At 36.9% G+C, this 11049-nt stretch overlaps 2 protein-coding genes and 3 non-coding genes across 5 annotated transcripts; 1 reads left to right on the forward strand and 4 right to left on the reverse strand.

Moving 5' to 3' along the window:
* Positions 1 to 5273: 5273 nt before the first annotated feature.
* Positions 5274 to 6665, forward strand: LOC128006707 (DNA polymerase epsilon subunit 3). Its single transcript, XM_052592759.1, has 5 exons — positions 5274 to 5423; positions 5608 to 5688; positions 5817 to 5902; positions 5989 to 6107; positions 6208 to 6665. The coding sequence occupies exons 2-5, from the start codon at positions 5623 to 5625 to the stop codon at positions 6363 to 6365; spliced, it is 429 nt and encodes a 142-aa protein (XP_052448719.1). The 5' UTR covers positions 5274 to 5423; positions 5608 to 5622; the 3' UTR covers positions 6366 to 6665.
* A 476-nt stretch (positions 6666 to 7141) lies between these two features.
* Positions 7142 to 10961, reverse strand: LOC128006691 (60S ribosomal protein L12). Its single transcript, XM_052592758.1, has 7 exons — positions 10794 to 10961; positions 8933 to 9006; positions 8580 to 8678; positions 8412 to 8493; positions 7641 to 7727; positions 7275 to 7387; positions 7142 to 7192 (listed from the first exon to the last, which is right to left on the reverse strand). Exons 1-7 carry the CDS (start codon positions 10828 to 10830, stop codon positions 7187 to 7189), a joined length of 498 nt encoding a protein of 165 aa, XP_052448718.1. The 5' UTR covers positions 10831 to 10961; the 3' UTR covers positions 7142 to 7186.
* On the reverse strand, positions 7461 to 7588 carry LOC128015028 (small nucleolar RNA SNORA65). The gene has a single exon (XR_008183757.1). It is a non-coding gene; the product is annotated as a small nucleolar RNA SNORA65 (small nucleolar RNA).
* Positions 8192 to 8318, reverse strand: LOC128015027 (small nucleolar RNA SNORA65). The gene has a single exon (XR_008183756.1). It is a non-coding gene; the product is annotated as a small nucleolar RNA SNORA65 (small nucleolar RNA).
* On the reverse strand, positions 8749 to 8878 carry LOC128015029 (small nucleolar RNA SNORA65). Its single transcript, XR_008183758.1, has one exon. It is a non-coding gene; the product is annotated as a small nucleolar RNA SNORA65 (small nucleolar RNA).
* Positions 10962 to 11049: the final 88 nt, after the last annotated feature.

Genomic DNA, 11049 nt, shown 5'->3' on the forward strand with positions numbered 1-11049 from the left:
AAATAAGTGATGGAAATGAATAATTTTCATCCTTTTGAATTGTCCACAATATAATTATTTTGTCTTGCTTTCTGAATGTGTGACATGATAACGAATTTCCAACTCAGGGTACAAGCTTTCCACGTGCACTTGAAGGCAGGCTGTCAGAAAGATCGTATTTAAACATTTATTTCACAAGAAGAACCTTAAAGTCATAATTATGAGTGGGAAATGAGTTGTTTTCCAAGTTTGGGGCATTATAATAAGAAAAAAAAAGGTAAAAATAGTGAATGCAGCATCTGTGGTTGAGGTTATTTGAAATGTGTGTGTGTGTGTGTGTATCTTTATTTATAATAATACTGCTAAATTACAAAATACTAAGCCTGTACAAAGGATGCCTTAAAAAAAAAAAACTAAAACTCTAAACTAATTTAGATCCAATGTAAAGTATATTCTAATCTGAACCTTCACTCCCCACATTTTTTATCACAGACAATGCGAAAATGTTCTTTGCAAACAGAGACAGAACATTTCACATAAGATTTGCACCTTTCTAAGCATAACTTAGAAGCAGAGTTTGGACCTCTTCCTTCGTTCAGGCCTTTAGCTTTGGTTTCCTGTGGCCTTTCTCATCTACATTGCTACTACTAGGTTCTACATTTAAAAACTTCATGAATGTATAAAGTAAGTGTCCATTGGATATGAACATCAGAATCTTGGCAGAAGTAATAGGACACCAAGAAAAGGCATGATTGACCAGCTGTGTAATATCAGAAATTAAAATAGTCTGTAGGTTGGAAAGCTTTAATGTGGAGAGATGTTTGTTCAAGATATTTACTGCATATTCATAACCACATAATGTGAATCAACTGTGTCTTCGCATGGTGTTTTCTGTCCCCTGTATTGCAGCATGTGGCCCCTTAACCTCATAAATAGGTCAGAAGTTCAAACAGGTGAAGGTGGTGATCTCCACAGGTGTGTGTCAATGAGGTTCATTCAGACATTCACTTCTCCTGTTATACATTCAGGTTGAGTTCCTTCACTCCGTCAAAATGGAGGTGTTGACAGCCGTTGGGAGAGCAGAACCACCCTCCTCACTCCTCCACTGCCCAAACTTTCAACAGCACAACTGTCCTCTGTGAAAGACAAGATCTCCAGGTGTGCAGGAGATATGAGGTGTAATATAAGATGCATGGATGAAGATGAGGTCCCTGCTTAAGGGAGGATTAGAGGCGAGGCTGAGGTAACTGTTGATGGCAGCTTGCAACCAATGTTTTGGTTCTGTTCATGGAAGCTTAAAATATGTTGTTATGACAGTGAGAAACTCGGACTGCATAACACTTTTCATCCTGCAAAAACCTGGATCAATCAATGTAATTAATAATAGAAAAATGTAAACAGTCCATCATAGAGCATAAGGCAGCTAGTATGTGATCATTTTGGATTGGCACCTAACAGTGTTAATGCAGCAACATCCAAAGACAATAGATTTAGTTAGGTAGTGCCATTATATACTTATTATTTTAGTAGTCACCCATAAGTTTTTGATTCATTTTATAAGCCCATGATATGTGCTGTATCTAAAGGCTGCTCCATGCAAGCTGTTGTCTCTTTAATGCCATCTTGTATGAAAGTTCAAAAAGGTCAAATTAAATTCACAAAAAGACCACTCATGAAAACACTTTTTCCCACATGGAAACGGTGACTCTGAATGCACGAAAGAAAGCAGATTTTCATAACATAATTTTGACAAAAATTACAATCTTTTAAAAGGCTCCATGGATAGAGTTTTCATGTATTTTGATTGATTAGAGACTCAATGAAAGCAATCTTTAAACAGATAAAACAAAACGGAAACAGCTGGCCGAGAAAAAAGCACAATAAAGAGTGTCTAGTTATGCAATAAATGACAAAAGTAAATATGTAATACAAATCATTTTTGACAAGTTCACATATCCATTCCCGAGTGTACTGGAAGTAAAAAGATTTGTCCAAAATGGGAACATGGTTGAAGGCATTTTGCCATTGAATGCCATTTTAAAAAAATAAATGTAAAATATGAGGTGAAACATCTTTCGATCCTATATGAAGATTCAGAGTACAGAGCACTGATTTATGAAAGTAAATATTAAAATAACTGAGGCAAATCTGTACTATCTGCAGCCAGTGAACATAAAATAAGAGCACTGCAATCTCTTCGCTAAGAAAATCTGAAATATATTCCAATACAAATGAGCCAATATATACCTTCAACATGAGCCTTTGGGTGACCTCTAGAGCAAGCAGAAGCAGACAAATGTCCAGACAATGACGGGAGTATTTATGTGTTCTTTTGGTTGTGGCCTTTCCTGAGAACATCTATTGGAGTGGGCTGCTTGATGGACTTTCCTGTTTCTATTCAATCTTTCTTGGTTGAACATTGAAGGGAAATGAATGAGACTGGGAAACTCAGACTTCCTATCCTTCCTTAGGAACTGTAACCTGTGGAAGCATGTGAATAGGAGTTAGAGTCATAATAATAATTGATGGCCTTTATAGTGGAAAGGTTGTAAATCTGACACGTACAACTCATAGGAACACATTTTTCAAAAAAAATGTTTGAGGAGTTGATTTTAAAAGTAATGCATTTAAATGAATGATCTACAGTTCAGAACTTTAGTTCTTCAGCGTAACCATTCTTGTCATCAACTTTTATGTTCTTGTTGGAAATTTCCATTTATTTAAAGCATCAATTTAGAGGTGTGAAATCCTGACTTTTGTCTACATCTGACCAAGCCTATACTGTACACTCACCTATTTATATTAGTCATCTGAATTACTGGGACAAAAAAATAAATTATATAAAAAATAAAGATAATGAGGTCATAATCAACTGGTTAAAAGCAACGGCAACAATCACACATCACCCTTTAAATTTCACTGCACAAAAAACACCCTGCATTAAGTTAGAAATTACAGCTGAATAGTTGAGAAACATCTTTCACTTTTGAATTCTTATGAAGTCCAGTGAAACATTAAGAATGTTTTAAATGGAAACAGAATGGCCCCAATCCTGCATTATTTCAAGCAGAAAATTGATAATCATAAATGCTGTAGTCATGAACATAACTGTGAAAAAAACTGAATCAATATCTTAAAGTTGATTAACACACTAAAGCAGGTGTGCTGTATTCTACACATGACATTTTTTCATATAAACAACATGGAAATATAAATAGTCTCCAGGTCACATAATGTTGTACAGTTGATTACAATTAATTAAATAATGAAAGAGACAGCTGCTTTGGTGGTGATACAGTGACTTTGCTTTAATTATTGTGAAAAGGAAAGCTAAAGTGAATTTTCTGCATTTTTCTGTCAAATTCTGCATTTTCAATCCTACAATGAAAGCCAGAAAAATAAATAAATAATTTTACTAATTAATTAACAATTATAAGAGAGAGAAAATGAGTGATCTTAACTGCTGCTATTAAAAAAACAAAACAACAAACTGCCAGTATTAGTATTATTAGTGACACCTGGTGTTGCTATCATACACTACCACCATTATACCAAAATTACATCCACATCCAAGTTATCAGTCTTAAATGCTATTCAGGTGTAAAGATGTGTAGAAATATTAGTCTTTATCTAATGATTACCCAATATAAAGAGAGCTGGCATAAATGAAAAGAATATATGATTTGTGGAATTTAGAAGACAAAAGTTTGACCTCATTTGAGATTGACTCTGAACATTGTCAAATGTGATGCCCTTTGATAAATCGAATTAGATTCCTGTTATTAAGGTTTATCCTAATTAATCAAAACTTAGTTCACAATCTAGTGTAGTAAACTGCAGCCGTACGAAGTCTCATTCAGAGCTAAAGATGCCATTAAAAACTTGAGCATTTGAATGACATCATTTGCAAAGTGTGAAGAAAACAAATGAAACTTGAAACAATCTCTATAAAAAGACAACATGGTGTTAAATGTTAATTGCTTTGTGAGCTATGACTCTAACCTCAACCCATTTGATGAGCATCAAAGAAATCAGGGAAAAAAGTCATGGAAAGTCTTTGCCATTAACCACAAGTGAGGTTGACACAATAGTATGGCAAACTTTAAAGGGTGATGAAGATTCAAAAAAGCCACGCCCCCAAACAGTTATCTTTTATGGGTTTGTTCATTATGGAAAAATCTACATGAAATTTGTTATAAATCCTTAATTATTTCAGGGGGGCCACACATGGAGACAAGAAGATTATGCTTCATACAGTGATTTATTTTTCTTTTGTTAAATCTGTTTAAAGCCTCACCATTAATTAGTCTATACTAATATTAATAATAACAGTTTTCCACCATAAGAAAATAAATATATAGATTAGACACTTTAGGCAAATGCTTCAAAACCTTTTGAAATAGGCCTATTAAAGTTTTTCCCATTATTTGATGGTCCAGCAACGCAACTAAATGATGTTTCACATTCATACTCACGCAAGCAATACTCTCAAACATTTAAAACATAATGCTATAAATAGAAATGATCTCAGAACATTAACAAACGCTCTTGCGAGACCATGAAATTACTACAATATACATTCCGTGTAAACTGAGCAGTTGCACTGTATTGCTACGTGACCACTGCACATGCTTCATAATAATAATAAACACATTATTCATGTGGACTGGTTTCGCGATAAGATGAACAAGAGGGCGTATTGTAAAGAAAAAAAAAAATAAAGAAAAAAACGTTCAATTTGTAAACGAGGTTTAGCTATATGCGTTTATACTTCACACGATCTGAGATGCAGATAAATTAAATTGCCATCAAATGCCGCTGAGTGGCCCAAAAACAACAACCCACAAGCCAACAAATATCAAACACTGAAACAGCGCTGAAATAGGTTTTCCCCGTTTTACTTTGATAAACCTTTATTTCATACTGAAAACCCCACGCGCAATTATTCATAACTTACTAGAAAAATAAAGATAAAACCAAGAAGACAATAAACATGTTTGTTCTTTGGGAATTTCCTATGATTTTTTTTAGAAGATAAGTTTTCAGTTTATGACTAAAATAAGACTAGGTCCATTGTGGACACAAAGGACTAAAACTGTCACCAGGATGTGAACCGTCATAATAATTGTATTGTTAAAGACATTATAAAAAAGCGGCTTTGAAATTCACATTTGAGGTATTCTGTGTAATTTATATTACAGGTCAAACGTGAAAGTGCGCAACCATGCGCCCCAATCTGGCGTAAATATTTCTGGTTTGCCTACAAATTGACGTCATAACTGAGCGGCTATTGGTTGGCGGAGCGGTTAGAGGTGAAAGGTCAAAGCCTGGGTTTGGATGATCAAGCGGGTTGCGGACTAGTAAAGCACACATTAACTTTTGTTCGTATTCGCTTGTTCTGTATGCAGCTGAATAGCTGATAAACAAGCTAACGCATATTTAAGGTAACGAAATTCGATATTTAACACACTTCAATCGTTTTGTATTGTAGTTGGTGTAAGTTAGGCGGCTAAGCTAACAAAAAGTTTTCGCGGTCGTTCAGATAGAGATCTGATCACGCATGTTTATCAACCCAAATCGGTTAATATAAAACAAAAACATTACATCGTCGTGTTTCATCTCTTTTAGTGTGTATTCGGTGTAATGGCTGAGAGACCAGAGGACCTCAATCTTCCCAATGCTGTCATCACGCGCATTATAAAGGAGGCAGTAAGTGTCACCACAGCTGGTTATTTTATCCATTGAGATGAAACCCTTATGTAAATTGTCTCTTTCAGTCACTGTAGTCTATTATATTGTGTTTATTATACAAGGTAACTTGTTTTCCTCGTGTTTAGTTGCCAGACGGAGTTAACGTGTCCAAGGAAGCGAGAAGAGCGATATCTCAAGCAGCCAGTATTTTCGTTCTCTATGCAACATCCTGGTTAGTAAGACGTTTCGTTTCATTTCGTATGAGAAATTCTATTCTGGCAACCTACCCAAATGTAATTTCTGTTGTGTTGACATCAGCGCAAATAATTTTGCTATGAAAGCAAAAAGGAAGACTCTGAACGCTGGAGATGTGATGTCCGCTGTGGAGGAGATGGAGTTTGAGCGCTTCTTACAACCCCTGAGGGAAGCTCTTGAAGGTAAATATTATATGAACAGGTCCAGAGATCTATGAATTCATAAAAGCATCTGATTAATGTGTCTAACTGCTTTGTGCTGACATTGTTTTTTTTAAATCAGCTTACAAAAAAGGTCAGAAAGGCAAGAAGGAGGCAACTGAGCAAAAACGCAAGGATAAGGAGAAGCAAAACACGGATGAGAATGACAAGAGTAGAGATGAAGAGGAGGATGAGCAGGAGGGAGAGAATGAAGGAGAGGAAGAGGATGTGGAGAATTGAGAGGAAACAGGATTATTTAATTGTTCAATCCGTCCTGGTTTCCATCAACTATGGCAAATGGCAGTTTCCACATTAATAGTGGGACAAAGACAAGACTATGGTTCTGAATGTGTATTACTTCATGAAATTGAGCAGCTGTGCAAAATTAACTGTGGCAACATTCCTGCTGAGAGCTCATTTGAATACAGTATGGTATATTTCAAGAGAAACTGTAAAAGGTCTCTTCCAAATTCACTTTAATCAGTTTGATACAACACTGTAGTAGCTATAGGATTGAAGCAAGTAAATGGTACTGTTCCCTGGTCAAGAAATGGGGGGGGAGGGTGAAAGATGTTGATTTACGATGACAAATAAGAAAAACTAAGCCAGTTTTTGTATAACTCAGGAATATTTGACTAGATGTAAGCGATTTTTTTTTTTTTTCAAATAAATAGCTTTAATGGTTTCAGTGTCATCAGTTTATATTCTTGGTGTCTTATAGTTGAATGCTCGTGTGTTTCCAAAATATGGTACAAACCAAATAGTTATATACACTTCTAGAACCAATAAAGTTCTGGCGGTCTCTATGCAGAGGTTCTCTATACAGTCTTAGACGTGTCCTCTAGTATTTTTGCTGTTATCACAGTGCTGCTGGTTTACAATCTTTAGCGGAAATTGGGAATGCATAGAGACTTATTTTTCCAAAATAAGTTATGAATTCAGTTTACACCTTGATATGTGTTTGACATTTTAATCAAGCCACCTGTTTGAGAAGTAGTGAAAGAAAACACATGGACTTTTGTCATTTTAACGGTTTTATTTTTTTGTCTTGAATCCACTTCTTACTCCTGGGAGGAAAAAATAAAATTAAAACCAGTGAGTGAAAGACAAAATATTTGTCTCCAAAGCATAATGGCACTTAATACTTACAGCTGGGCATTCAATTTTGCCACTGTTGATGTCATCAATGACATCATGGGGAGGACGACCATCAATGGTGCAGCCTACAGACTGAGCTGTGCCAAGAATCTCTTTAATGGTACCTGAGAAACAGACGACAAATTGGTTTATACGATGATCTAAATCAATATAACTCAAATCATACACTGTTATAATACATGTTCCAGGCTTTTTGGCACAGGTTTAACCACTGAGTTTGAGTATTCCTGCTTCCTAGAACTGGGTTATTTTTAGCCTCCTCTGGACAGTACACAGTCCCTTTTACAGACTAGCACAGTGGCGGGAGGCTGATCGATTAATATTGCTGCCAGATGTATAAATTCTTAAAATACATACCACTAAGTTCCCTGGCAATAGATCGTGGCCTCATGACACGGGCAACATTTATGATCTCGTCGAAAGTAACACTTCCAGAGTGCTTAACTACAAAAGAAAAGGGAAACATTATACAAACATCAGGACATCTAGAATGCGCTAGTCAAACTAATAGCATGTACATTACCTTTCAGAAGTTTGGGGTCGATGAGATTTGTAGTGTTATAAGCAGAAGTCTTTCATGCTAAAAACTTTAAAATTTGCTTTTGAAAAACAAAGCATCCTGGCTGAATTCAGTCTTACTGAAACATTAAGGAGCTTAAGTTTCAATCAAACTTATTAGCAGTTATTTGCATATATTTCTCTTCGTGTAAGGCACTGTCCTTTTTTTGTTAAAGTGCTATTTGGTTTCAAAACTTCTGTAAAGTTTATGGTCTTCAAAATGACCACTTTTGATAAATCAAATGCATCGTGACGGAAATAAATTAATTCTTACTGACCACAAACTTCTGAATGACAGTGTGCATCATACAACATTTTGGCCAATAAAAAAAAATAAAAAATGCAATAGAACTTGTTCCAGTCCTTTCGGCACAGAGTCAGCCATTAAGTTGGTCGGCCCTGTTTCCTAGAGCTGGGTCACTATAAGCCTTCCCTTGGCAGTACACAGTCTATTTTACAGACAAGCACAGTGGCGGGAGGCTTATGGTGAATAAACACACATGACCAGAAAACACAAAAGACATGATTCCTCCAATACAGAGTACGAAGGTGGGGTAAAAAGCTACTTACTGTTCTTGACCTTCTTCCTGTCACGAGGAGGTTCCTTCAGTGCCTTGATGATGAGGGCAGAGGCTGATGGGACCACCTCAATCTGAAACCACAACCAAACCTGTAAGCATCTAAAGGCTACATGACCTCAAGGGCCAGTATAGGGGTGGAAACACTTCAAGGGCTTACCGCTGCTTGTCTGTTCTGGATGGTCAGCTTCACAGTGATTCGCAGGCCCTTCCAGTCACCGGTGGCCTTTGCAATGTCATCACCCACCTTTTTAGGGGACTGAGGGAAAGAACAGAAAATTAAATTACAATACAGCATGGAACAGAGTCAATGTGCTGTGACACAAGCGGTTTGTTCCAGGCCTTTCGGCGCAGAGAGTTAGCCATTAGGTTGGGGCCGCCCCGCTTCCAAAAGCCGGGTCACTATTAGCCTCCACTGGATTGTTCGAAGTCACTTTTACAGACTAGGACAGTGGCGGGGGGCTTATTTTTTTATAAAGATCAAACAATACAGACTAAGATGGTTATACTTACAAGACCCAAAGGTCCGATTTTGGGGGCCAGCGAGGAAGTGGCACCAACCTCTCCACCTGTGCATCTCATGTACACTGAAAAAAGAATCAAAAAGTTACTTTTACTAGAATTACTAGAATTTAACCACAGAACCAGTGGATGCTGTAAGATTGGGAGGGGGGGGTTGGGTTAAATTAAAACACTACTCTGCATTGAGCACCATTCATTTAAACTGATCTGAACGCATCAGTTAAAAAGTTCCTTTGCAAATAACTCAAATGACTAATAGGTATACCTGGATAATGCAAAAAAGGAAGACCTGTGCAGCATTACAGCAAATCTATTCTGTACAGCATGTTCTTTTTGGGGTTGAGATTAAAACCCTATTAAAGCACACATGCTATTGTGCTTCAAGAACAGCATGCAGAGATGGACCACCATAAAGAAATAACACAGGGACTTCGGCGAGGTGGAAAACTAATGGAATCCGGGCATAATTTACTGTATAACGCACAATGTCACAATTTGTTTTCAGCCTCGATAGTACATTAAAACCTAGAACTGCTCTGAGAAAGTCCCTTCATGAGCATTTTCGCAGTATTTTCAGGGGGAAATTAAAAAAAAAGATATTACTTCAGTTAAACATTAAACGGTGACTGATATACATTTTACTGAACTATAGCATTAATACGGATGCAACTAAAACATTTAAGAAATATTTACCAGAATTTTTTTTTTTTTTAATCAGAAACTGACGGAGCCAAAAAACGTAAATACACAACAGTATATCTGGAAGGAGGGGGGTACACTTATACAAATCACTTAAAGATGCTTTTGATTACTACAGTGGTTCCCAAACCTGTCATGGCGTACCCCCAACACTGCACGTTTTCTTTGTCTCCCTAATTAAACACATCTGATTCAACTCATCAGCTCATTAACCCATGTGATAATGAGCTGATGAGTTGAATCAGATTTGTTTAATTAGGGAGACAAAGAAAACGTGCAGTGTTGGGGGTACGCCAGGACAGGTTTGGGAACCACTGGATTACTACAACAAAATTTAAGTATTAAAATGCAATAAAAAAAAATCAGGGAAAACAGATTTTGGGAAAATACACTTGAGTTTGAGGAAATCGTTTCACAGGGTCTTTATTTTGTTAAATTTAAAATTGTTAAATTGTGTTTCATGATTCCAATTAATTAGACACGCTTTTGATAAAATGCAACCATTAAAACGGTTTGAAAAAATTAAACGGAAGGAAAAGTAAAACTGACTTCATGAGCCCCTAGATTTCACTAGACGGAAGGATAAAAGGGTTCATTACTCGGTTCCCAACCTAACCCTAAGATATGCACTAATACTAGAACCGTAGTTTTTATGAGAAACTTCCAAAACGTTGCAACTCCCCTAAAGTTTAACCAGTTTAAATATCTACATAGTCTGGATGGATAAAAGCAAGATACACCGCAAATGCTACTCTGACGTTGCCGGTCACGTTTGTTCGCTTTTTGTGGATTAACATTTGAAGATGTCTACATACACTTCCCGAGTGCTGTGAAACTACAACAAGAAACCGGTGTAGTACACATTCAAATCGTCAAACCTAATCGTTCAAAGCGCCACGTGCAAGGATAAACTGCAGACACTAACGTTATCCCAAAACATACTATAGAAAGAGTTCAAAATCCACGCCTCTAGGTTAGCCTACATATATTGTTATATGTAAACTTTGTTTAAAATGACTAAACTAACCTACACGTTAATTTTTTGTAGTTTTACCCTTCTACTCGTTTATTAGTCCCTTGCGCGCAGACTAGGCCGCTCAGACCGAACGTTAATCAGAAACCCGTTAAAACGTTTACCGTATTCCAAACATACCGACTTTAATCTCGTTGGGATCGAATTTAGGAGGCATGGTGTATCAGATGATGTTGAGCTCAGTTCGATTAGAATTGGTGAGGGTGTCGGATGAACCCGGATTCGGGACGACCGAAAACTGTTGCACCTTCACCACGACAGCGAAAATGGAAAAGGCCGATAAAGCGTGGTGCCAGTAATATATAGGCCACGAAGTATCGCGAGAAGTGAACAACCTTTCACACTGCGGCGAAGCATTACGTCATTCACAACTTCC

Source organism: Carassius gibelio, chromosome A5 (assembly GCF_023724105.1).
Source record: "Carassius gibelio isolate Cgi1373 ecotype wild population from Czech Republic chromosome A5, carGib1.2-hapl.c, whole genome shotgun sequence".
Taxonomy (NCBI): Eukaryota; Metazoa; Chordata; class Actinopteri; order Cypriniformes; family Cyprinidae; genus Carassius; species Carassius gibelio.